General features: G+C 41.1%; 2 protein-coding genes across 2 annotated transcripts in view; both read right to left on the reverse strand.

Annotated features, from left to right (window-relative positions):
• BTBD8 (BTB domain containing 8) overlaps positions 1 to 10947 on the reverse strand; it is a 38079-nt gene extending 27132 nt beyond the window's left edge. Inside the window, exons 1-4 of the mRNA XM_058842865.1 lie at positions 10660 to 10947; positions 10412 to 10582; positions 1810 to 2054; positions 829 to 946 (exon numbers count right to left, since the gene is read on the reverse strand). Of these exons, the coding sequence (XP_058698848.1) occupies positions 829 to 946; positions 1810 to 2054; positions 10412 to 10582; positions 10660 to 10769 (644 nt within the window). The 5' untranslated portion in view covers positions 10770 to 10947. The remainder of the gene's footprint in view (positions 1 to 828; positions 947 to 1809; positions 2055 to 10411; positions 10583 to 10659) is intronic.
• A 1864-nt stretch (positions 10948 to 12811) lies between these two features.
• EPHX4 (epoxide hydrolase 4) lies at positions 12812 to 27981 on the reverse strand. Its single transcript, XM_058842900.1, has 7 exons — positions 27445 to 27981; positions 25847 to 25932; positions 22521 to 22678; positions 20395 to 20523; positions 18141 to 18244; positions 17066 to 17214; positions 12812 to 13738 (listed from the first exon to the last, which is right to left on the reverse strand). Exons 1-7 carry the CDS (start codon positions 27685 to 27687, stop codon positions 13504 to 13506), a joined length of 1104 nt encoding a protein of 367 aa, XP_058698883.1. The 5' UTR covers positions 27688 to 27981; the 3' UTR covers positions 12812 to 13503.
• Positions 27982 to 27989: the final 8 nt, after the last annotated feature.

Below are 27989 nucleotides of genomic sequence, written 5' to 3' on the forward strand. Positions count from 1 at the left end.
CAAATACCCACACAATTATGAATACCTTCTATAAGGATGCTGTAATATCTGTAATAAACTGCCCCCCACACCCCCAGTTTTGTGTTGAGAAAGTACTAAAAGTAATGGAGGGTTTTTATAGTCCCTCTCAGTTACTTAATGTACTCAAAGGGAACAAAATACAGGCTGCCTGGTTTGCTATCTCAAATGCAAACAGACTTATATCAAAGGTACTAGGAATGGTACTGACACTTTAATTTGCTTTCCCAAGCCACAGGAGTACAATAAGCCAAAGTTCTTAAACAGTCTTGGACTTTTGATCTAGGAAAGGCTCCTGGCAATCTTTACATCTGCATAACTGAAGTAATGAAAGTAAAACCAGATTTTGTATGCACAGATTCTGAAGAAATAAAAATTATTACTCCAGAAATTTTCTGCCTATATGGAAATTTTATTCAGCATTAATAACTGAATAGTTTATTATTATATCTTTTGTTTTCTATACAGTGCACAGATTATTTTTTATTTTGTATTTCATATATATATAAAGTTGGGAAAAAAATCTACAAGTATTTCCATGAGTATATATTCAATATATGAGTTTACAATCTGAGTGGCAATCTTAGAAGTGCTAGAAGTGCAGTTGTTTTTCAAAATAGTTGCTGTTGATGATAAATTGTATTCATTAGTATCAAAGTACAGCCACTCTGCAGGTAAGAACTAAAAGCTGTAAGGGCTCACAGCTAGGGAACAGCACCAGCAATAACTTCTATGGATGCACAATAACAGCAGCATCTTATACCAGATGGTTATTGATGGAAAAACTTTGTACTGTAAATACTTATGTACCTGTGAGCTTGAAAATCTTTGCCTTCTACGCAAATATTAATATCTGGACAACAGCACTTCTTGTAGAGCATCAGTAAGTCTTCTCCTAACACAGACGCAGTTTCTACTTCGGAATTACCTGCATATAGGGAGAAAAAGCTGTTTTCACTCCATCAGCTGTACAAGAGACTACTGACAGTGCACAGACAAAATATTTGAAAAGAATCTGACATAATTAAATTTTTTATTATTGCATATTCAAGGTAGGATTTTCCTGGAAAAGTTTTTCAAACATTGCTTTTTACTTCTTATTTTGACTTATCAGAAACTTGACCAATGCTTCCTATTTGGTATCTACAGAAGAGGTACTACAGTTACTCTTTCATAAGATTAAGCATCCAGTTAATTTTTTGCACTCAAGAAGAGTAGCCCCTGAGGAAATTTGGGGTTATGCAGTTCCCACCAGAACAGATCTGCTGCTGGGGCCCTTGTCACTGACACAGCTGCAGCAGCCAGCACCTCTGGGGGAGATGCAGCTGAACATTTCCTTGTATTATTTCATTCAGAACTGTAGCATGGAAGATTCTGAAAGGCTCCAGAACCCTCATAAAACAACAGTGAAACCAGTGCAATTTGCTAGGAAAGGAAAACAAGGGAGATACTCTGCTGTGTGAAAGTCCCACATGGTGAAGAGTGGAACTTGCTGTATTCCAGGGCAAAGACAGGATGTGGTGATGCCCATGCCGGATGCCTGGCAATTCCAGATTTATTACACCACACACTGGCTGGGAATTGTGCCTGCCTAACTTCTGCAGCAATTCATTTCTTCAAAGCCTGAGACAATGAGGTGGGCAATAGAAAAGAATATCCATGACAGCTGTGCTGTAACAATAGTTTTAATTTTGCCTGCAGTTTTACTGCAGAAAGTATTTGAAACTGCAGAAGTATTTGAACAATTATTTAAAAGACAAAAAGAGAAAAAAAGTGTAATTCCAAACCTACCTGCTGTTGCTTTGTTGCTTTCTGCATCAATGATTGCTTCTGGAATTTCTTCCTCAATACCAGACAAACAAACAAGTTCTTTCTGCACAGCTCCACTTGGACTATTCTGATCAACTGGTGCTCTTTTGCTTTGTCCAAGACAATTGTTTTGAGCATTCTGAAGAGTAGTAGTGTTGCTTTCTTGTATTTTCCTCATAAACTGCTCCTCAATTTCTTTAAGATTTATATCAGATGAATATAGAATCCTAGAAGATGACACTAGTTTTTACTCAGGTAACTTTTTAATTGAAGAAAACAAGTAAATAATTACATTTTTTTTCATCTGACAAATCTCTTAACCAGAAAACAAAGAGTTGAACTCTCCAGTGCTTAAAAAACCCAACCTTTTAAAAAATCTATCGCTGGGAAACTTATTTCTGCAAATGCTTGAAAAGCATACACAAGCACCACAAAATATCAAAATCTTCTAACATCAAGGTTACAGTAAAAAAACCATAAAAACTGTAGAGAGATAAAAATGAATTGGAGAAATAAATTTTAATTTCAAAGTAATCACTTAAAGCACAAAAATTTGCAGTTGAGATTACCCAAGAACTTTCACTTTGCCCATCTAGTAATTCCAGCTTCCCACTTTCCCATCTGTTTCACCAGCTTATTTTTGGCTCAGGATCTGGAAAGGCTAACAAAGCCTGCTGTCTGTGACTGCGAAGATCTCACATTTCTAGAAAATATACTGCACTCCAGCACAGACAACATGTTTTCTCCTTGGTTTCATACCATCTAGATGAAATTCACAAAGTTTAACAGAAGACCTACAGTTCCTTTGGATGTAGCAGAAATACTCAGAGATCCGCTTTAGTCACTCATTCCATGGAAAACAGGCTTTTTTTTGTTAATACTCAGAGAACAGTAATTTGAGTGTGCTATTTTTGAACCCTGTACTCTGACAGGGCAGAAAAAAGAAATCCTCTTCCTTCTGAAGTCCTGTATTTAAAGGATTGAGATAGTAGAATTTTTTTTGGTCTATGTGATATAGGTCCTCACCAGGAGTTAGAATAACAAGAAATAAGAATGTAGGCAATGAGAATGTTAATATTTTATTAGATTTGGAAAGCAAATGGCAGGAAAGGATGTAACAGGAACATGATTTCACATGGAAAGAGTAACCCTTTTTACATGTGATTTTAAGGTTGCTGTGTAAGTATGTGCTCCCAGAACTCCTAACCTGTGAACTGACCATCTATTGCTTTTCATATTTAAAGTGCTTTCCATCCTACCATAATAATAGCGTGAGGGAAAGACAAGTAATAAAATGCCATATTTTCAAGAACAGGAGCAAAAGTTGCTAGATGGAGCAGGGAGACTTTGCAATTCTTTAGCAAATTCAAGACCACAACTTCCACACATTTTTCCCCATTCACTGTGCTTCACATTAGGTAACATCTGTCTTTTACAGCTCTGAGGCGGTAGGAATCAAGAATAGAAATTCAGAGTAGAAACCCAGTTGAGCTAGAGATTTTAAAATTTCACAGAAGTATCCTGAAATTTTGTCAAGTTTTTGTCCACTTTAGACCTTCCAAGAGGCGTCACTTAAAGTCACATAGACAATGCCAGTACTAGAAAAAAAACCCCAACTGTATAGATACATATAAATACAAAAATTTATTTTTATATATGTCTAGTTATATATAGCTATACATCTCTCTATATATATAGATCTATCTTTATATTTCTCAAATAATTTGCACTTTATCCCTACATCTTCACCAGATGTAAGCTAATACCACAATTGCAGAAGTACACTGGTCACATAGTGAATGTGAAAAATTGCAGGAAGTTCCCTAGGAAGGGTTTGTTGAAAAAAAAATAAAATTGCCATTGAACATGTTAGGCTAAATTTGCACTGGAATTTTTCTTATTCACCTTTCTGTTGCTACAGAGGTTTTGCTTATTTAACATGTAGACAGTACAAATTGACTTTGAGGGAGAAAGAAAATTAGCAGCAACAGATAGAGTGTTTTGGCATAAATTAATTATTTTAATGTTCTTACTTACTTTCTCCAATAACTGAAAAACATCCATAGGGACTCTCATAAGCTAGGCAATGAGACAATCTCTTGGGAACACTCAGGGGATTTTCAGATAATCTATATAAGAAACCTCAGGAATGCAATTAATTTTGTTATCACAAGGCTTCAGTCAATAAAAATGGCAACCTTACCACAACTAGGAACTCAGTAAATAAAAGAAATAAAGCAGCATTTTAAACCAGAACTAAGTAACTGGTTTCTGGATCTGAAGTTAATTCTATTTTAAGTAAATTTTTTCCTGTAGGAAGTCAAGAATCTTTGACTCTTTCAGTTAACATCTAAAATCCAGTCACATTCCTGGATTTATTACTTCCAATAATTCAGCAGGTTATCTTAATATTAGAGTTTTGTTTAATACAGTATGTAAATTTACTACTTTGAAAGATGTATCTCATGGTTGCATCTATCATTTTGCTTCACAGACAGCAAAATTATTTTGGCACATCTTTTAGAAATTTCCTTTTATCTCAGTAAATCACATTGGATGTTTCCAGAATGCAAGAAAACTCCAGAATCCAGAAAACTGAAAAATTCTACAGTTTTCTATAACCTGCCATAAAAAACTTTGCTTGGCAGCACTCTGTATTTTATAGGCTCATTTCTAAAGCAGAATGGCGTTTTCTAGACTCTCTCCTCCAGAATATTAAATGGTGCCTTTCTGCATAAATAAAAGCTAGGGAAATGTCACATCCTTGGACCTTGGAGCTCAGATGGTTCAGTGATAATGTAAAACCATCACTTCAAAGCAGCTGCTTTAAGAATCCAGGACCCCAGGACTGCAGAACTGTATTAGGAATACATTCCAAACCTCTTGAGCAGGCATCACTCAGTGTGCCCCAACCTAGTTTTGTTATCTAAAGAGCAGACAATTCCATAAAGTTAAAAATCTCTTTGTTAAGTCAGATAGAGTTGTATCATCACAAGGTGATCCCCAGAGCCTTCTCTTTTCCAGACTGAACAACTCCAATTCTCTCAACCTGTCTTCATGGGAGAGATATTCCAGCCCTCTGACCAGCTTTGTTGCCCCCTCTCTTGACTCATTCCAACTGGTGTTTCTTATGCTGGGGGCCCCAGAGCTGGATGAGCCCTCCAGGTGGAGTCTCAGGAGAGCAGACCAGAGGGACAGAGTCACCTCCATCCACCTGCTGACCACGCTGCTCCACATGCAGCCCAGGATGGGGCTGGCTTTCTGGCCTGTGGGTGCACATTGCTGCCTCATGCTGAGCGTCTGTCAACCAACCACAACTCTTTGGGTGTGACCATCCAGCCAATTCCTTACCCACTGAATGGTCCCTCTGTCAAATCCAAGCCTCTCAAGCTAAGAGACAAGAATGTCATAATAACCAGATTAACACCAAAGTATCTTCTACACGTGTGTGAAATACCATACTATACAGTTTTACTTAAACAGTAACCACAATTAAATGCCAAAATGAAACCCAAATCTATTTACTTCTATTAATGAAAATAAAACCAATATAGGAAGCCTCTGACCCAGTGTATGCCCACAATTTTAATGTACACACATCTAGCAAACCCAACTGCAGCAAAAACTCTCGTGTACTGCATTTAATCTTGTTAGACTTGCAAAAATATTTCAGCAATACACCTAAAGCAGCACATCTTCATTGTCTAAGTCAGGCATTTCATACACACAGCTTCAACCTACCCTAAGCACTTAAGATTCTTCCATTTCCCATTAGATTTGCTAAAGGACTGTGTGCTTGATTTTTGCAGTCAAGATGGCTGTTTTAACTTAATGGATTTCTTGAGATAAGTGTTTCAGTGAATTTCTTCTCACGAGATGCAACATCACCTCCTTTACTGCCTCACACAGGTGCTGATTAAAGTTTCTAATTTCTTCTGAAAGGTATGCATTTCAAAACAATAAACGGTCATGGGCCCAGTGAAAGGTTTCTGTTTCTCACAAACCAATTTTTTTTTTCTTCCTTCAAGCATAAATCCATTGCATTAACATATTATGTTTCCAAAGCATTACACTCCTCCTGAATATATTGTGACAGTTCAGCTCCTCAACTGCCTCTGAGAAACTGAGATTAGATACAAACATGGATCAAAAAAAATACAGTAAGAAAAAAGACAAACATTGTTCCTCTGTATGTGGAAAGGAGATAAGACTGCCATTGTTTGGCATGTGTTTAAAGACCATTTTCATCAAAATAAACAAGTCATCGTGGTGAAATCTTTCTTTCCCCAACAGGATGCAGCATAAAATGTAAGATACAAGCTTCTGTATCTCACTTATTTCCCTCCTTAGCAAAGTCTAATCCTTTTCAATGGCTAACCTAGCTCATATTCATAACCACAAAAAACTAACTTGTGCCATAATGACAACCTGAGACGAGAGAATATGGTTGTAAGAACAAATGTAGGAAAAAGTTAGAACACCTTAAAGCATTCAAGATGAGCAGATTTCTTAATCTATTAACCTGGTTCACAATAGTTTGTTTCCAACTTTCTCACTGTTACACTAGAAATAACTTTTAACAGAGGATTTTAAATTCCACAATTCAGGATTTATTGTTTCACAAAGTTTAGGACAGTTGCATTACATCTCCCATATTGCCACTGTTGTAGGGCAAGGTTTTAGTTGTTTTTAGTTAATTTTAGTTGTTTTGGAAGGGATTACTTTTTTCAGATATACTGCTGATTCCCTTAAGTCTTAATGCAGGGAAAAGAATAGTTGTGCCAAAAGATCCACCTGCAAGTGCCACAAAAAGCCCTTTCTGCAGTGGATTTGTTTTCAAGGTTCATGAATCAGTCATTTAGAGAAGATACTCCTTGTATGGTAGGCTGCACCACATCAACAGGCACGAGTGATAAGAGGGAAGGACCATATCAGAATAGTCTGTATAAAGCACAAAATTCCAAGAACATGTGAGGCAGGCTATTCTTCTGAAAAAGTGTTCTGCAACCATAACCCACTAGGGGGAATACACAAGCATAGATATTAACTATAGGATTGCTGAGGCATAAACAAAGGAATTCAATAAACGTATTCAGTAAACCTGAGCACAACTCAGGTTTGTTTCCTCCAAAACAGCCATTATCCAATGGGAACTATGACAATCAAGCAGTCAGGAAGAAAAAAACCTCAATTTATTTAAAGAAGTATTTTTTCACTACTTTGTAATACAGTGTTATCCAGTGGAACTCCAACTGGGAATTATATTTAAATATACACAAACATTCCATTTGGTGTAACTCATCTATGAAAACCTCACATGCAGGAGAATATCACACTGGAAATAGTGCTAAACCATCACCTTCTGTAGTGTCAGTATGATGCTGTGTTATTTTAACAGGTACCCCACCTTGTGGCTTGGGTTTTTTTCCCCTGCACACAGAAAAGGATCTGATAGACACAAGCAACACTGAGTTTGCAAGAGGTGTGGATAAGTGGCAGATGAAATGGGTACAATGCTATAGAGTATCTGTTGTATTCATAGCAGTTAGTATAGCTGAAGATTTTTTTTGTACAAAGGAAAGGTGTGCATACACAGACTCTACAGAAGGAAGTTATTGTCATTGTGCAGTCTAGAGTTTACCCTCTGAAAGATTCCTGCCTGTACTTAAGCGCGATGTAGCATCCTTGTCCCGCCTGATACACAATTCTACAGGCCTAACACGGTTGAAGGCTTGGCTGGTCTACTTTGAATCAACTGCTGGCAGTGCAAACTAACCCCTGTGGCAGTAAATGTCACAATGACAATCGTATTCCTCTGTATCTGATTGTATTTATTGCTTTTTAACTGGATCTCACTGTCATTAGGTCCTTCTCTGTCCTTCCCTGTATCAGACCCCTCTAATAGAAATATTAAGAGACAATATTTAGATTTTTATTGCTAAAGCAATGCTTTGTCCAACTGTAAGAGAAAATAAAAAGCAGTTTGCCTCTCAGCAGGCAAGACAGTAATGATCTAATGATCTGCGACAGACAGGCATCCTTCAGGGATGCCAAGTTTCTCTCCTTGAGGCACAGTGCAGAACCCTGCCTGGGCAGTCATCTCCAGCCATCAATGTACTGGCAACTGTTGACATTTTTCTCGTTTTGTCCCAAAGAATGACAGAAGGCTATTGGAGGGCAGAGTCAAAATTACATTAACCAGGCAAAAATGCAGGTGTGTAGTGTCTATGGTATGGATGCTGCGTGGCTGGTGACCAGAAACTTCTTGATGTCTTCAGATAATGCAACAGAGGGAAACAAAGCACTGCTCAGTTGCTCATCCACTTCATGCTGGACCTATGCAGAAAGATCAGCATGATGTTTACCGTGTCCTATCTCCTGCTCAAAAGAGGAGGCAAGAGCAGCTGCACAGCCTTCAGAACACAAGTGACACATAGCCCACTTCATGTCCCCTGATGAAGGGAGACAGAGGCCCAAAGGAAGTATGCCTCACTGAGATGCAGGCCAGATATAGCTCGTGAGAAAATGAAGTCCCCAAATCCCAATTGGAAAGATAATTTTTACTTGGGAAAATAAAATCAAAGCTGAATACAAACAGGAAAAGGAATGAGATTTTGTTACAGCTTTGATGAACTCTGCAATACTATTATTAGTATTCCACTTGTCCATATATACAAGAAACCAGAACTTTTGTAGAAGACATTAACCTTCTCTCAGAAGCTCAGCTGCAGCTACAGATCTGTTACAACTCATCATGGCAGTTCACATGCTCCAAGAACTAGGCTGGCTTCTGGTAAAACTAAAGCTCTAATTTAAGGCACTGTTTTGCACTTACAAAGACCTAATTAATTTGCATCTTAACAATAAGAAACCACTGAGGTTAAAAAGCCACTGATACTACTTGATCAACTGAACAATGGATTAGGCTCTTTTCAACCAATCCTTTCTTTGGTGCAAATGAGTTCACTGTTGTCAAACTTCAGTGCACTCTGTAAGCATTGATCTCTACAGAATGTGCTAGGTTAGAGGACTCCAAAGGTAAAATATCAAAAAGCACCAAAGACTAAGTTAAGAAAAGCAATTATTTTGCAAAGCACACTTCATATACAGCTTAGAACATATGAGGAAGTTCATCTGAAGATTCTTAACTCACTGTGAAAAGACACAGGGTTTACAATCAGTTGACCTGAGTTTAAAGGTGTTTTCAATCCCATGCTTTTTGGAGAATACGCAGGACTCCAGATATCATTCCTTGCCTTATAGCAAACCCAGACAAAATTGAAAGCAAGTATCAGTGACATATTAAGGGCTTACTATTAAGAATACAAACACCTGATATAACAGTACATAAATAATTATTCAGAATAATTATTTCAAAATCGATTTTTAAAAAAAATTGCATTATCATGCTTCTTCATGAAATTTTTCTGTAACACCACTTACATGAATGTGAAAGAAATTAATATCACAGTAACAATGGAATCAGAAAACAAACAAGACAAAACCCACTTTGTTTTGTTTCTACCACTTGTTTTGCTAATGCTCCTACCAGGCTGCGGCCTGGTAATCAACCTGCTTCACCACAAGGATTCTATGTTTCAGATATGACTCTGGGTTCAGAAAATTTCCTTTCATAATTAGGGTGTGTTTCAAGTACTAAACTTCATAACTGCAACACTATCCCATTACTGTTGGCAACAATCTCAGGAACCTGCAAGTACCTATATTTTCTAGGCACATCCTGAATTCATGTGAAATCCCAGAGTGATTTCTTTCTACCACTTTGTTCCTGGTGCATTCCTGTAAGTGCTGATCAGCTCTAACACCAACTCTTTTTCAGGGAAAGTAGGTGGCACCACCACAGCTTTGTTAGAGAAAAGCAGTTCTTTGAAAAAGGATTAGAGGAACTTACAAGAAGGAGGATTGCAAGGTCTGGTGGCAGCACCAGCCAACACCCTTCATGTAACTCATCTAAGGTTTGGAGCAAGACAGGAGAGATGTTGCATATGTGGCAATGGGAAAACAGCTGGCAATGCAAAAACATGCTGGCCCTTGCACCAGTCCCTGGGGAGTAGCCAGCCCACACAGCTCCCTCTGGGATCCCAGTTCGCATCAAAGCTATGCCGTGTTTGGCTTAGTCCACGGTTCACGAGGACTTGAGAGATGAGTTTCGAACTTAATGAATTTTCACCCAACTTGCTGAAGTTCTCCTAGACTCCTATATCCGTAACTTTTTAAAATATGAGCCGAGAGTGGGTTTTATTTGCTGGTTTCATCTGGGAATCTTGTTAAAAAGGGTTTTAGTAGGCACGGATGATCTCAAAGAATTTTTGCTGGTTTTTTCTCTTTTTCTATTATAAGTTCTTTACATATCACAAAAAAGCCCGCTAACGTGGAGAGTACAGCCATGTGCTATCAGCAGAAGGACAAAGGCAGAGGAACAGAAAGAAGTTACACAAAAGTGTTCTGCAAACTCAGCAGGAAGGCTGTGAGGGTTCTGAATAGGAAAAACTTTAAAACAGGTGCTGGCACTGGGAAAAAGAAGAGGCAAGACACAAAGGTGGTGGCGCGGCCGCACACTCACCGCAGGAATTCCCGGACCTCGGCGGGTTCCATGCTGTCCAGCCGCAGCTGCCCCCACGCCAGACCTTCGCACACCAGCGGCGCCCGCGCCAGCAGCACCGCCCGGTGCAGCCGCACCTCCTCGTCGCCTACTTGGAAGGTCACGTCCGAGTGGGTCCCCTCCGCCAGCAGCCTGCGGGACGGCACCGTTACCGCGAGTCCCCGCCCCGCCCGGGGCCGCCCCCGGCTCGGCCGCCGCCCCGCGCCCACCTGTCGAGGTCCTGCCGGAGCTGCTCGGCCAGCGCCTCCTTCAGCCGCTGCCGCTCCGCCGCCGCCGCGCCGGGGCCCTTCGGCGCCGCGCCGCAGCCGCAGCGCGCCATGTACCGGCCGCCACTCCGCCCCGCGCCCGGCACGGCGGCAGACGGGACTGGCAGCCGGTGCCTTGGCGGCGGGCCGCCGCCCTCACGGAGAGCACGGGGACGGCGCTCGGGACGCGGGCAGTTACCGGCCCCGGAGCGGAGCGACCCGGGACCCGCGCCCGCCGGGACGCGGCGGCTTCCCCGCGCCGCTTGCGGGGCGGGGCCAGCAGCCCCCTCCGCCAATGAGAGCCAGCAGCGCTGGCCTGGCCCCGCCCACCCGGGTACCCTGTCGGGGGTGGGGCATATGATGGGCGGGGCCTCCATGACGGGGCGGGGGCTCGGCCGGCGGAGTGCGGGTGCAGCCGGGAGGGCGCCCCCTGCCGTCCCGCTGCGGCCGTGCCCGGCGCGGCCCCGAGCACAGCGCCCTCGTGTGCGGGGCCCGGCGATCCGCGGCCGCCGCTGGCTGTGGGGCCGCGGGGCTGTGGGGCTGTGGGGCCGCGGGGCCGCGGGGCTGTGGGGCTGTGGGCTGTGGGGCCGCGGGGCTGTGGGGCTGTGGGGCCGCGGGGCTGTGGGGCTGTGGGGCCGCGGGGCTGTGGGGCTGTGGGGCCGCGGGGCTGTGGGCTGTGGGGCTGCGGGGCTGTGGGGCTGTGGGGCCGCGGGGCTGTGGGGCTGTGGGGCCGCGGGGCTGTGGCGCCGCAGGGAATGAAGCAGGGCGGGCCGCAGCTTCCAGCCAGCCGCGGTGCTCTGCAGGAAAATCCGTGCTCCCCAGCACTGGCTGTCTTGCCAAAGCAAAACTGCTGCACAGGTGATAGAAGCCTCTCTGTGCCACCTCCTGAGACAAGGGAGAGCCTTTCCAGCCTCATAGTGTAAGTAAGAGAAGCACATAACCATTTAAGTTGGTAAGTACAGAAAGTGTTCAGGGAAAAATGCTTGAAAGGCAGGTACCAGTGGTGCATGTAAGGAGGCAAGTTCAACACCAATGTCTTGGTCCTGAGGAGACTGTTCTGGGGTCTGGGGAAGGGGACGAGAGCAGGTGTCCAGCTGGGCAGACAGCACCGCTTGGTCCTGCCTTGCGAGGGTTACACTGAGCAGAGGCTGCACCAAGCACCCGAGTGGGACACGGTGGCTCAGAAGAGATGTCACACAAGGCAGTGTGTTGGGGCACTGGGGGTATCCCCAGACAGGGGATGTTATGGATGCTAAATGTGAGCAGAAAGCAAGGAGCACAGTGTCTGTGGAAATGCAGGCCGCATAACCTTCTCAATCTCTCCTGAGAAAGTGGTCTGGGAAATCATAAGGCGGAATTAAAACAATCCTCAGAGATAGAAGACAGCCTTGCAGGTGTTGTCTTGTTTTCTTGCAAGAGAGGGTCGAGGGGTGGTGTACCCCACTGACCAATGAAGGTAATGTGTTAATTTACTAACCAGTAAGAGTTTTACCTTTCTGTACTTTCACATATCGGTCTATAAAGATCTGAGGTAATAAACCACACTCTCCTGTTCAATTCACAAGAGGCTCTGCCGTGCTTCTTAGCCGTTCCTAATCTAGAGTGACAGGAATGTGTTGGGGCTCCCCTGTATCTCAGCTCTTGGTACTCTGGTGTGCACAGTTGGTTCAGGCTCACCTGGCCCTGATGCCTCCTCCAGTGGGCTCTTGTTGATTGCAGGGCACCACACTTGCTGTGCACAAGGTGGAGAGGGAGGCTTTGGAAACCTGATAGGCAGGTGACATCTATTCTGTGGTCTCGTATTTTTGCTTTTCCCTTTGTAGTTAGCATATGGTTTTATTCTCCCCTGCCATCACACACAAGTTAATTCTACCCTTTGTGTCCATAATCACTCTTCCTCTTATAAACACAGGAACTTGGCAGCAGTTCTTGGAGACAAGAACAGTAGCTGCTGATACGGGAAGGATAATGCCAACAATGAGGCATTATTTTCAAGAAATGACAACAATCATGGCATGAGTGTCCAGGCTGAACACCAGACCAGACGCTTCAGCTATTACCCAGTTCTTAGCTTCAGCATATCTCTCCATAAGAAGTCAGATAAAGTAAAGGGAGTCGTGTAAGTTGCATTTTATTAGACAGAAGTGGATTTAATACATGTAATATCTTAATTTTCCATTGTTCTTGTTTAGACATGTGGAGTGTACAGATTTCCCATTTTTTAGTCAAGAAAGAAAAACACATTGCACAAAGCAGCTGCATTCAACAATACAACAAGATACGGATCATTATTCACTTGAAGACTAGAAACATACCCAGAAAATTTTCAATCGTTCAGTATGCTAAAATATAGATAAAAAGAGTTAATTACTGTTTAATGGTAAAATACATTAAAAAAATTCAGGCAAATCTAGAATGAAAACTTGTGACTTTCTTCAGTATGGCACCACTCTATTGTTTCATTATAAATTTGTAAAAGGCACCACACATTAAAACTGTAAAGCAAGGGAGAAAACAAAACCAAGCAACTTTCCATGATTTTCTTTCTGTACAAATACATATGTATTTTAAGGCAGGTGTTTTTATGTGCAAAATACAAGTATACAGGTAAAACCAATGTTGGTATCATATATTCTCATACTCACTTCTTTTAGCTGTACGATTAGTGTACAAATGTACAGTACAATGAAAACACTTTTCTCTAACAGAGCTCAAAATAGAAGGCAGGCTGGAAATATGGCCCTGATAACAATTAGGTTTTAAATCCAAAGAGCTTTTATTTAGACCCCTTAAAACATGTACAAACAGTCATTCTCTTTTTCTTTTTGTCTCTTCCTTAAGAAAGGTCCATATCAACTTGTTCACTATGTCAGGTTGATCCTGCTGGAGCCAATGACTGGCTTCTGACAAAATAGTTAATCTGAAATGATTTTTAACATAAATCCTTGTAATTTCTGCCATCTCAACTTCCATAAACGCATCTCTTTCTCCCCATAACAGCAGGGTTGGCATGATGACTTCATGGTGCTGTAGAGGAAGGCAGCTTTAAAAATAAACCACATTTAGTTAGGTCTCATTTTAATAAAAAACCACCAAGACATATTTCATTCAACACAGCCTTTGCAATCAATGAAGTGAATCTCATTGTAAACTTTCTAGGTTCCATGATGTCTTGTACAATACAAAAAAACACTGTGACTCCAAGTTCTGTCAAAATGACCTATTTAAACTTTCAGTAATTTTTAATTTTTTCTCTTAATACAGTTATTTAAAATTAATATTTTATAAATATTACCTCAGAGACATTATTAAAGATGCAAGTAGCTAGAATGAAAGACATTTCAGTGTTAACCCATCAGAATTCCAGCACATTTCAACAATGCTAAAAAATTTGTTTGAATGGCCTACTTTTAGCCACATACAGACAGACTAGCTGTGACAACTCAAAACATTCTATCTGATCAGATACAAATCTTCATTATATTAATGTAAAAATAGGACTCTTTTAAACCAGTAATGTATAAAAAAGATTTCCTAAATAATATGTAAGTACTAGTTTTAAACTTAGGAGTTAGTTAGGAAAGCAAGACAAAGAAGGTGACATGCCTTAGTTTAAAGTAAGACAAAGAAACTGAGAGTTTGAAGACATTCTTCCTCTCTGCTTACATGTAAAGACAAGAAATGTTAATAAAAGATCACTTCAGATAATAATTTCATTTTGATTGATGAATCACAAAAATTCTTAAAAGGGCCTTGTTAACCAGTGCATTTAAATCTCATTTTGCAAACAGCCTGACCTGACCCACTGAACCACAGCTTATTCACAGTACCAATTTTAAAAAATGACAATCTGATGATGATTCAGTGCATTTACACTAACCTCTACCTTTTAATCCAGTATCCTGGATCTCTTCACTATTAACATGTGTGTTTTTTCACTTCTGTAGAGTTTATTGTTTTATGCCTTGCAAGATTTGTAGCCTCACTTAGGTAAACTCTATCAGGCTTTATACAGGCTTTTTTTTTCTACAGACTTTTTCGGTGACTTTTCATTGCCTATATTTCTGTTCAGTCTGGAATATGGGAAATTATAATTATGTCTGAAGTTTCTAGAAATCTCCTTTAATAACGATTAATGCACAGATTTCACATTTAGAAAGTTCCATTCATGAAATATTCATGTCTTTGAAAAACAGACTTCATACAGCATTGTTACACAGCTTTTCTGTAAACAGTGCAGTACTTTTTAACTGTTCTAAGAGAACTAATCCCATTTGCTAAACAAAAGGTGTAACAGAAGAAATTCAAGTTCCAGCTTCTTACCTCTCTCTTCTTAACCAAACATGATAGAAAAACTTTATGGATTTATTCTCAGAGTGTTTGTATTTAATATATAGTGAAGGGAATGACCACAGTGCTATTTATAAAAAGATGTGTTGGTGATGGATGGAAGTAGGTTATTTCAATCATCTCTTTGGAAATAACATTCCAGAAAAATCAGGCTCTGAAGAATGAAACTCCAAGTGGATAGTAATGAGTTGGAAACCTTTAACACATAGGTGACCAGTATCAGCCCACTGGGAGTTATGGTGAATACAAGTGATTAGCATCCAAGTGCTGCTTAATGACTTAGATGAGATAAAGGGAAAATTCCAACCCAGTTTTCATATTCAGTGATTCCCATTCCCTAAGGAACATCAGAACTGATGACAAGAACTGAATGACTGATCTTTTTGTTCCAGTCCAAAGCCTGCTGCATTGTGGCTGATAGCACCTAACTAAGATTCTCTGAATTCAGTGCAGGTGTACTTTCATTAGAAGAATAAAGCAAACAAGGCACAAACATACAAAACACACAGAGGAATTACCAGCTATGAAGATACTTTCTGACTTATAACTGATACTACACTTTCTTTTTGAAAGAAAGGCCTGAAACAATAGTTTAAGCACTCACAACTCTTGCATTTGTCCCATGTGACTCCCAGAGCAATTCAGCTCTCACAGGCACATCACTGCTGCTGTCAGAGGAGCATCTGGTTAATGTGCACACGCAGTGGAGCGAGGTGCTGTGGCCGATGGAACGAGCAGCGCTCGGGGCGCTCACGCCTCTGAGCTGCTCATCAGCCCTGCCCGGGGCTCCTGCAGAGCAGCTGCAGGGCTGGGGAGCCGCTGGGCAGCCAGGCAGCCCCGAGGCCCCTGGACACCCCAGCTGGTGTCATCGGCTGCTCCCTGCACAGCTTTAAATAAGCGTCCTGTTACCAGCACAGCCGTCTCATTTATTCCCCACGGTCAACCACGCTTGGGCTTAGCTTTCTGCTTTCTTGTTCCACTTCTGTCTCAGCCTGTACAAGACAGCACCCAGCTCAGGTCCCTGTTTTCCTCACAGCATTTTCCCTGATTGCTCTCCTGATGGTGACAGCATGGACAGCACAGAAAGAGCAATAAAAGTGGCGGTAAATTTGGACCACGGAAAATGAAAAATTAATCTACTTCAAACATCTACTGCCCGAGTTTAGGGAAAGAAGAGAATTGCCACTTTAAAGGATATTGGGAAGCTGGTCTTTTGTTAGAGAAGCATGCAGGACATTTATCACTGCTGAAGACTATAAAGGAAAAACAAATTCAGTGCCACTCTTGATACAATCCTTCAAGTAAGTGCTATAAGTAGAATACATGCAGAGTTAAGACCTTCTGGCCCTGGTTTTGGTAGATAAAAAGGGGGTATCAGTCTCTAAGGCCAAGCCATCTCCTTTCAGAAAAGTTAAAACCATCAGAAAACTGTTTGAGAGAATAAAATAAATATTAATCTTGAAAAAATATTTCCGATTATGATGCTGTCTCTGTTTTACTCTATGAAGTGAGTCTGCTAAGATCAATAAAGGAGCAGAAAAAACCCCAAACCCAAACCAAGTTAGGTTAGCTTTAGGTTCCCACCTTTCTGAAAAACAGAAATAGCCTAAACACAATTTGCCAGATAGAGTTTTGTAAAGTTACCAGTGGGGGTAATATTCTTGGATGCCATATCATCTAATTGTATTATATAATAATAATATCTCAATAGATATTATTATAATATGAATTGTAATGCAAAAAAGTAATTTATGTTAATTTTTAAAATATTATTTGGAGGTGGATTTTTGCGATTGCCATGGGGGCTGTGAATAAGGAAGGGTCTTTGCTTTACTAGATCTTGAAACAGAGATTTTCCTTACATGCACTCTGCTTGTTTTGCTGTTTCGTGTGGACATCTCACAGAACACACCTGGGGATTTTCCCCCGGTTCAGTAGCAGGAGAGGAGCCGCAGTAACACTTCTGGGCTCCAGGGGACTCCCTAGAATATTTTCTTTTGTTTGGGAATATTATACTGACCTGAAAATAGTTCTGTAATGGTTCATAGGTCCTGTTAATGCTCCAGGTTGTGAAAAGACATAGAGATAAGCTTCAATATCTTCTGCAGTTAATCGGCAGCCTTTCCTTCCAATTCCAGTGGCCTGGCTGGTAAATAAACTTTTCAGAACCTACAAAAGCAAGAAGAAAAAGCTATTATGTAAGATAGCTGGAAAATGTGATTTCCATCCTTCAACAGGACACATCTTTCTAAAATCTGTTTATGCATATTTATAAGTTTATTTATGTTCAAAGTACAATGAATGGTTCAAATGAGTTTTTAGAGAGCTATGTGTAAAGCATAAGGTCAACATCTCTAGCATAACTTATTCCAGAACAATCAAGTACAGAGAAATACCAATGTTACCAAGTTACTGCATCCTGACCTGCTACCTGTGACAGGCAAGGCAAGTGCAGGCACACGGGTTTTTTAGGGATTGACCCCAGCAGGTGACAGGGCAGGAGGGAGGATGATTCGTGCTGGTTGTACCCTGTGTGTGCAGCACGGGGAGCTCTGCACGGGGCTGTTGGTGTGTAGGAGGGTGTATCCTGCAGCTGCGCTGTCCTTTTCTATCTGCTCCTACTGTTATTTGAGGTTATACAAAGTGCTGGCCTTGGCTTCTCAGGCAGAATTAATCACCTGCTGAATTCAGTGCCCAGACTCCCACACTGCCTGCCCTGCAGCAGGCTCTGAGAGACAAGAGGATGTCCCACTGCACACAGGAACTTCAGACAAGTCAGCAGGAATTCCCAGGCACCAATGGTGTCCCACTGCTATGGGCACGAGTAAAAGCAGCCGGCTCTCTAGGTGGAGAAATGCACTGCAGTGATGGAGGTTAAAAGTACAACCCTCAGCACCTCCCAGAAATGCAGAAGTAACAGTTAATCTCAGAAACTTGACATTCTTGTATGCTAATTTATATAAAGCTTAAGAGGAAAAATCAGAAAACTCCATATTTTTTCCAGTAATTATAACTACATAAGAAGGGATCAATGTAGGTGGCAATTCTTCCATTACTCACAGTTAGACATAAACAAGAGCACTCATTTTGCTCACCTTGAAATCATTTAGTGTAAACATGAATTCAGGAAACCATGGCATTTGGAAAAAGAAGTAGTAACCAGATTTAATCAATTGTGATGGATGTCGTAGAATGTATTCTGAAACAAAAATGTCCATGAATTAAAAATGAAAACTGATGGCTCAAACAAAATTATTATTAATATTACTATTTTTTAAACTTAAAGAAATGTTTTAAAAATATTACATTAAAGTATGCTGTGTGAGAAAAGATGATTATTGTTTCAGGAGTAAATATATGATGTGGCCATTAAAAGATACTTCTTTTATAAATGTTAGTAGAAACAGCCAGCAAAACAAAAATTTGCCAAAGATTAGGTTAGGACAGCAACACTGGAGAGTTAATTGTGTGGTAGGTTTTCACTTAGAGATCTCTCTGTGTAGCTAGTCCAAAGCATTTTTTTCCAGATATGGAATAAAAGGCATAAAGAGGTATTTCTCTCATCAATGATGTGATGCACAGAAATCTGTGGATGTTAATCCACTGACATTCTAAAGATTGCATCACTCCTGTTCATAGAAGTATAGAATTTTTCTAACAGTGTCCTTTTGGCAATTTAAAGAACTGTAATCAAGGTTAAATCAATTCACTTTTTAAAGATTTTTGGAGTAATTTTTAAAGACATAGGAGCATATATAGCATAAGAATATATATATATATAGATAGATAGATATATAGATATAGATATAGATAAAGATATAGATATAGATAGAGATAGAGATATAGATAGAGATATAGATATAGATATAGATAGATATAAAACAAACCTGCATTGACTGTTTTTGGTTTTTTTTTTAATTGTAAATCTGTATTTCTAGTGAGTTTCAGGAGCCAACACTGACATTCAAATACCTATCTTCCTCAAAGCATGCACACAATGTGTGCAGGTACTAGGAAGTCTAGAACTTTTCCTTTACAGGTGTTTTTTTACTAAATTCAGGAGTGTAAAAATTGCATTCCCAACACAGGACATATCTCTGAAATATTAATTCTGACAGTGAATAAAAATGGGTTTTAAGCCAACATAGACTGAAGTTTTAGCTATCTTCTAAACTTTCATATCTTATACATTATAAGATATTATATTTTATATATATTTTTCCTTATGGACCATTATCAGCACTAATCACTTTTCTGTACTATTTATAAACTGTGTATTTTCTTTTAATCCACAGTAGAGTAAGTTTGATGTAGGGAGAAGCTACATCAAGCTACAGAACAGATTTTGTAGTTCAACAAATATGCAAACAAATACTATAATAAAAAGCAATTGTCTTCTCTACAGCCTCGCTCCTGCTCTCAGTGAGAACACTGCAAAAAGCTCCTGCTTGCTCGTGTGGTGAACAGACCTTTCCATAGGTGTGGATTAACCACCTGGCAAAATGTTCTTTAGTATCTTAGAAAGGTGCCCAAGAACACTGTGAGAACAACAAATGTGGATGGTGTGGCTGATCCACACTGTAAGGTCAGATTTACATTCAATTGAAATGAAAATTAAAGCTGTGCTGAATATTCTTAGCTATTTATGGGGAAATGGGGTGACTTTTTAAATGGGGATAGGGTAAGGCCAGCAACTGAAAAAATTAAAATTAATGAGGTAGGTCTTTCCTTTTCATTGCTGAATGTTGATATAATTACTATGAAACGTTTTGTAATTCTGGGTAGTAGACAAATCTATCACACAACAAATAGTGAAACAAGTCCTGTTTCAGCAAAGTACTGGTATATTCCTGAGCATCTAGTATGTAGCCTGGAAAGACTTCTTCCAATTAATATTGTACCAGACCATAAATTGTCACTTGTCACCTAAACAGGGATGTAATTCTAATGTCTGGCTCACATTCATACAAAGGCAGGCTTATGCAGATTATATAATACAGTGTGGCCTTTACCAAAGTGTAATATAATATACATCTCTTTTTGTGAATTTTTTCCTGATAAAGTGGAACAAAACAGATTCATGTGTATGAAAATTATGTTTGTGGACCCTCAAGGAATAAAAAAAAAATCTGTAACTTTTGTTGCAAGCATTCTCACCTCCTACAATAAATTTATTTCCAGAAGTCAAATACTTGATATCTTACTGCTTCATAAAATACAGTCCAGACTGTGAGAGCCATAGAGTACTGGCAGCTCATCTGCTGAGGGGGGCTGTTGGTTCTCAAAGCAAACACAATCATGACCAAAATGCAGATATTTTGGATTAACAAAGACTACTGTAAAACTTACCTGTAAATACAGAAGGATGAGGGAAATTAACCACAATCAGCTTAGTCACCATTTCAGGGTAACATATGGCCACTAACCAAGCGATCATTCCTCCCCAGTCATGGCCAATCAACACACACTTGTTGTATCCTACCACATGAACACAGATATATGCTTTTATTCCAAAGACATTAGTATCCACAGAAATTATCACATAACAGAAAATCATTACTGGGCTAAATATGTCTGGTGGTTCAGACATTTATTAATGTAACTTTAATACCGCACTGCTTTCATTACTAACGGTCAGAAAAAACAGGACATTGTTATAGTTTAAAAATTTACAAACACTTCAAAGTATTTAACTGGACTTCATTAAACCTTAACTATACCACCTCCATGTCACACTATAGTCAGTATGCAGATGGCTGCTCTATTCACATCTCAGCCAATGCAGGGTCAGATGGATGGTTCAGCCTGCAGTCATTATAACACACTTAACATGGGAGTTTGGAGTTTGAAACTGCAGACAAGAAGACTGAGCAGTCTCCTGAGCACCTCCAGAACAAAATTAATCCTAATGGATTTCTCTGAATATAAGGGGTTATCTAAGCACTCAGTGCCATCCTTTTGCAAAAACTGGACATCATACTTAATAGCCAGATATATATAGCAGGTGTAAGCACTCCCATTTATATACTTAGGAGGCCCATAGCTTTCCTCCATAGGCTGTTTTGTTGGCAATTTTTAAAGTTCTGGACATTCACATACTTGTTCTTTCATCAATGAAAACTGTATTTTAGCAGCAATAGGAGGGACATGGGCAGGACAGCGACCAAGTGTTTTGAAAGCTTAACCCTCCTTTAACCACTGCTGGAAAACAACAAACTATGGTGTCAGATACCATCACCCTCCTCATTGAGGACTGGAATGTTGAGCACACAGACTACAAATGAAACATATAAAAGCCAAGAAATTTAGATTTCTGACATAAATTTGGACACAGTTGTCAAAGAACCTTATAAACCTTCTTGGATAAAAATCTTTTGAGCACTTTTGATATAATCAAGTCCTTCAAAAGAATTTAGCTTGGGATTAGAACAAACAAAGATAACAAGGCTCTGAAGTGCTTTCTCCAAAAAAAATTTAAATCCCTCTGAAATTGAATTATGCTGAGAGCACTTCTGAAACATAACCATGGCATTACCATGGAGATTAACACAACCAGCAAAGGCTGGAAAATTTCAACACTGTGTGAGGACTGCCTGCCCAATCTTTTGCCAATACTCAAACATCACAAGCAAAGCAAATCATGAATTCAAATCTCAGAATCTGCATCACTGCTTTATTATTTCTTCATATGAAATGCAGTAAGTTATTTTACTATTGTTAGGGTATCCAGGGAATTAAAATGATTCAGAGAATTCAGAAATAAGCTAATCCCTTGCATTGCTCTTGGTATGGAAGGAAAATGCCTTTCACCAGGGGTTACAATTTATCACCCAAACAGGGACTCTTCAAACTGAACTGAAGGGGTGAATTTTGCACTTCAGCTCTTTACACTGTGTATTTGCCACAGAGAGCAGCATGTCCCTCGTTCTCCCTTCTGCTCTCACTGTTGTGCAAGACAGAGTGATTCAGCTCTTGAGAACTGACTGTTGTGCAGGAGTAGTATTTTTGGAGGGCTTATTTATTTTTCTTTCAATACAGCAGATGGACTCTCATCATCTCTGTAAAGCCCACAATATTTTTTATGCCTTGTGTGTGCAAGAAGAATGTCATCTGATATAAATTTCTTGGTCTGCAAGTGCTTTAAGACTCTAACTCAGAATATTATCCACTAAGTGCAAGTGGTTAGGAGGAAAGACTTCTTATGGAAAAAGACCATAGGTTTGTACAGCTGCATTTTACAGCACACAGGAATTTTCTTTTCAAAACTCATGAGAGAAAAATTATCTTTACATATTGCTTATTTTCATTTATAATTGTAAAAAAAAAAATAATTAGTATCCTTAGATTTATATCTATACACCTCTGTAATGCATATATATAAAAAAAATCAAATAGTGCTAGATATTTATGTGGTTTTTTTTTTCCTAGAAAATCAAGTAATTTATGAGTCAAGTAGGTTTTCTTCTATAACGCACCTAGAGATTCCAAAATATCCTTTATGTCTGCTATCAGGCAATCTAACTTGTAATTTTCTTTGTGAGGAGGAGCATCTGTTTCTCCATAACCTCTCAAATCCAGGGCCACCACTCGATATTCACTTTTAAATTCCCGCAATTGATGGCGCCAAGAATACCTAACAAAAGGGAAAAAAAGTTGGAGTTATAAGGTCAAGCAGTATGATACCAAAAATGCACTCAATGCCTTTGCACCCAAATATTTGAGGGTAAACTTGCATGGCTTTGTTTGCGATGAGATTCTTTTTCCTTTCTGTGCTGTGCTGATGGTCCTTTCTGGCTGCAGTAGTTTTTGCTCATTTCTTGAATTCCCCAATAACGAAGTGCAGCTGCCAGAAAGGCGGCATGGCCAGAGCCAGGGTTTTTTCAACAATTCCTGGAGTCTGGCATAGTCCCTTTGCTACAAAGGAAGCAGGCATAAACCAGAGCACATTGAGGGCTATTCTGTTTTATCCTTGGAGCCATAGTAGCATCAAAAAAGTAAGGTCTGAAAAGCTTTCTCTTCTCCATGGCAGCCATGTTTTGCATTTTTCTTCTATTCAGAAAAAGAATGTCAGATAATTCATACACTAAATAAACCAAAGAAAGAAATCCAGTTAATAACAAAGGATCTTGATGAAGTCTATAGAATTTATCCTGTGTACACTTTCACCTGTGTCTCTGTACCAGAACTGTTGCAGAGCAAGCTCTCTCAATGTGTTGGTACTAGACAAAGTATTTCATCCTTGTATTTCCATGGAAAAGAGTGATAACATTATATACATCAAAAGGCATACAAAGGCAAGAACTCAGGCAAAGGCCTGGGCTACATCACACTCTGTATGTAGTGACTAGATGTGTCTTATGAAGGAAAAATATAACATTTGGATCATCGATGGTTGTAAGAGTGATGCACAGAATTCCACCTTAATCCAAACAGTGTCTGTATCAGATCATGGGCTCTTCCACTTTACCTTTGCCTCCAGCCTATTAGGGACTTTAAACTTAAATAATGTTATAGGAACACTGAGTGATACAAATTTGTATTCATAGAAACAAGACAGTCAGAACATTTTCATTTCAGTGCTATCTAATGCTAAGACAAGGTTTAGCTGAGATCCCCAGGAATGAATTTTTTAAAGGCGTTATATAATGACTTGGAAGCTGAATTTGCCATGGTAACTGTAGCAGCTATTCTATATACTTCAGTAAGAAGAAAGAACCAGGCCCATAAATAAATAAATCTACTATTTTTGTTTTCAGAAAATGTCTACAAGCTATTCTCATCCTCTGTTTTCACAACAGTCCATCAGTCTCCAAATGTCTGACCTATCAAATGGGTAGGTTTTATATTCAAAGCAACCCTTTCATCCCATATGATATATAACTACTGGACAGCTGTTTTGCAGGCAGAATTTGGAAATGTGAATGCTCCATGTTCCTAAGGTTGAAGCTATTTTGAGACTTTCTGATCACATTCTTTCTAAAAGGCAAGTAGTATAAAATGTAGCAGCTCACACACTTTGAAGTACTCAGCTACCTCAACACATTATGTACAATTTCAAGTATTTTATTACTGACCTTCCACAATGTATTGATTTTCAAGTTCTTATGCATCTAAACCACTCATAGGCTCTGGTGCATTACATTCTTTAGTGATCTGTCACCTTCAGACATTCTCTATCACCCTTAGTGGTCAGTATTGTCTGGTTATATTTGTCCTATTTATAACCTTGAGACATTTGAAGGCAGAGGATTTGTTAAAATTAAGAACTGTAATTGTGGATAATATCCTTTCTGTTTTCCTAGACAAACAATATAAATTTGATGCTGCTTTACATCTCTCTTAAATTGTGGTTAATTTATCATGTGCTCTCAGAACAATCACTATTCTTGAATGAAAAAGTATTCACTGAGTGAACAACCTAACAGAAATATTGGTAATATGACTGGTTTACAGACTATTAGCATGTAGTATTCTTTTTAAAAACGGTGATAGAACCTATGCTATTGGTGGTCCCAGTGACCTACATAGCAGGTTTTTTATTCATCCCTTTTGAATGGCCAGACAATACAATCTAGCAGCTGCCACTTAGAGCACGACTCACTATTCTAAACTGTAAGAGTTACTTTCTGCCTTTTAAAAATAATATACCTGATCTAAGTAGAATATGTATATAAAATGCTAATTTGTCCATTACTATTCCCCCATAGGGAAAATCAGCTGTAGTCTCATTGCCTGTGTTAGAATATGCTTTATGCAAGATATGCATAATGTTTTTACAGAATATGCACTGGCCCATCTAACTGTCCTTTCAATCAAAGTTTACAGCTTTAATAATTTTAGATAGCAATTTATTACTAGAACAATGTCCTTCTTTGAAAATTTAACTTAACATTACGTGACTCTGTCCCATCACCCTCAAGGGCATTATTACCTAGGAGAAATTGCTGAGGGAAGAGAACTGACCTCTCTTCTGCTTGGGTCAGTTTAGCACGGTATGACCTGAGTACAGATTGAAAGATCACAGTTCCAGCTGTGGTCTGTAGCCCCCCCAGCTGAGTTCAGAAAGAAAAAGGATAATTTACCTTGCTGAATTACTGGGATTAGTACTTTCCTTATTCCCTTACTGCTTTTTCCATGCAAGTTCTGTAAGCCATGCTTCACTAGTTAAATCTGACAATGACAGCCCGAGCAATTTGGTTAAATCATTGGACACATGACTGGTTTTCATTGTTATAAACAAACATTTAGGATTGGGTTTGATTCATCATTCATCTTGTGATGAACTAATAATAGAACTTTTTTCCCTGAGTAGCATTCTGAAATTAGGCTGCACAATAGTCTATAGAACTCATAGTTCTTCCCCTCCTCCAGTAAAAAATTAATGTATAGTATTTTTAATAAATGGAGAAATCTAGATTGCACTTAACAGATAATGGATCCTTATTTTAACACTCTCTGCTATAATTCATAAGTTTAGCCATATAGTACAAATACTATCCAAACAGGAAATTTGTTTAAAATTAGCAGTTCCTTCACAAAGTTTGCAGGAAAGGGTACATACCTGAGAAAAAATGGATTGACAGTACAAAAAAGATAGTTGGTTCGTGTTAGACTGAAGGAATTTTTTTACAGATGCTGTAGTTAAAATCATGTTTCAATGGTTCATTTCCTACTGAAACTTCATGCTATTAGTATTCAGAAACACATATAAACCATCACAGTGGGGATATTTAAGGGATGTTCATCCTTAGGTATCTTATGCAGCCTCTTTTATAATAGAAAAAGGTGAAGGAAGTTTTACCAGAATTCTGGAAAGCCATGAAGCAGCAACATGAGTGGTTTTCCCCTTTCTCCAGCAGCCACATAGTGGAATCGTAACCCTGAATCCTAAAATAAGAGGAAAATAAGTGTGTTTATTGCTGCATAGAACTGCTGTTTTGGGATTTGAGAATGATGATGGTTTCAGACCATATTCTAAGAAATAATATAATGCACCTAAAAAGAAAACAAATTATCAGTTTTGAAGCTGAAGCCTTCTGTACTTCTGAGATCAGGTATCTGCTACACCCTGGCAATTCTGTGTATCCCACACCCTGCGCACCCACCACAGCTTCTTTCAGGAAGGACCATCTCCAGTACCTGCCAGGCTGTGTGCCTGTGTGCCAGCCCAGCTCTGAGCACACATCCTGACAGAGACTGCCTTTTTCAACACTGACTATTTTATTGAAATCTGAATGGATTTATAGGATATATGTGTTTGGAAAGTAATGCATTATCCTGCTGATATCTAACAGCAAGAGCTTCTTATTTCCTGAAATGAGTGATCAGCTGTCATATTGACAGCAAGTCGATTTGCCTCCAAATGCTCTTCTATTACTGTCATACCCCTCTCACTTCCCCAGCAGCCTGTTCATTTACTGCTTTGTGCTACAGGCAAAAAAGAACATGTCATATGAGTGAAAAAGCCCACACATGCCTCCTAATGATGTTAGCAAAAGAAAACAAGCAAATCATGACAAACTGAGGCTCACTAATTTATAATAGTACTGCCTGGCACAAAACCATCGGCACAGAACCCTGGGAACAGAGATCTTCGTGCTCATTTTATGAAAAATAGCACTTGACAAAACTTGCTGTGCATTCTCTGCTCACCTACAATTGCAAAAGAAACCTAGCTAATACAACCTCATTTACAGCGTTCGGTAAAGGAGCAAATCACAGGTAGAGACCTGAGACAAGTACAGAAATTGACCGGTGGCTTAAACTGTACAACATGAGGGACAGCAATTAGCTTCTTGCTCTACGATCTCCCTGTGACAGCGATGCACGAAACGAGCTCCCGGTGCAACCGGGCAATCCGTAAAGAGCAGAGAGAGCAGAGGCGGTGCAGGGAGCGGAGAGCTGCGGCAGACCCGGGGCCGGCGAACCCCTCACCGCCCAGCCAGGGCTCCGCAGCCGGGCCAGCCGGACACCGCGTCCTCCCGGCCTGAGGCCCCGCAGCCGGGCCGGGCACGGCACCGCTCCCGGGGCAGGGCAGGCAGGCGCTGCATGCGCGCAGCTCTGCGAGCCCGCACGGCACGGAGCGCAGGAATGCCATGCACAGCGCACCCCACAGAGCAGGGAGGGCAGGAATGCCCTGCACAGCGCACCCCACAGAGCAGGGAGGGCAGGAATGCCATGCACAGCGCACCCCACAGAGCAGGGAGGGCAGGAATGCCATGCACAGCGCACCCCACAGAGCAGGGAGGGCAGGAATGCCATGCACAGCGCACCCCACAGAGCAGGGAGGGCAGGAATGCCACGCACAGCGCACGGCGGGCTGGCACGGCTGCCATGCACGGCTTGGGGGTGGGTGCCTGCGCGCCCAGCGGGGCCCGCTCCCCCCGCCCGCGCCCTCACCTTGATGCGGACGTAGCAGTGGGTGCCCAGGGAGGGGTCGTTGAGGCAGGCGGGGGGGTTCTCCCGCACCACCCAGCGGAAGGTCTCACCCGGCCGCCGGCCGATGCTCCAGAGCAGCCGCAGCCCGGCGATGCAGGCGCACACCCCGCAGTAGCTGTAAACCAGCGCCCAGAAGAGCAGCGCCCGGGCGGCCACCATCACCCGGCGGGCGGGCGGAGGGCACGCAGAGCCGGGTCTCGCCATCGGGCCCCGCCGCCGCCGTTCCCGCCGGCCGGGAGGGGCTCGGAGCGCCGCCGCCGCCAGGAGCCGCCCGAGTGGAGGCACCGGGAGCGGCGGCGGCGCGCCCGCCCCGCGGCCCTCGCCCTGCGCCGCCGCCGGGCACAGCGCCGGGCACAGCGCCGGGCACAGCGCCGGGCACAGCGCCGGCCTCCCGCACGTCCCGGGCTCGCCGGACCCCGGGCGGTGCCTCGGGGGCGGCGGCGCTGCGGCCGGGATTGAGCCCGCCCGCGCAGGGCTCGGCCAAGGAGGGCTCCGCTCCCCTGATA

This window comes from Poecile atricapillus, chromosome 7 (genome assembly GCF_030490865.1).
Source record: "Poecile atricapillus isolate bPoeAtr1 chromosome 7, bPoeAtr1.hap1, whole genome shotgun sequence".
NCBI lineage: Eukaryota > Metazoa > Chordata > Aves > Passeriformes > Paridae > Poecile > Poecile atricapillus.

Bases quoted from the DNA above. Each gene is read 5' to 3' on its own strand.
- EPHX4 (XM_058842900.1), bottom strand. From the start codon at position 27,687: ATGGCGAGACCCGGCTCTGCGTGCCCTCCGCCCGCCCGCCGGGTGATG. The intron at 20,524-22,520 runs GTGCGTTATAGA...TTCATGTGGTAG, and splicing joins GGATATTTTGGAATCTCTAG to GATACAACAAGTGTGTGTTG. The intron at 13,739-17,065 runs GTCAGTATAATA...TTATTTTTAAAG, and splicing joins CATTACAGAACTATTTTCAG to CTGCCTTCCTCTACAGCACC.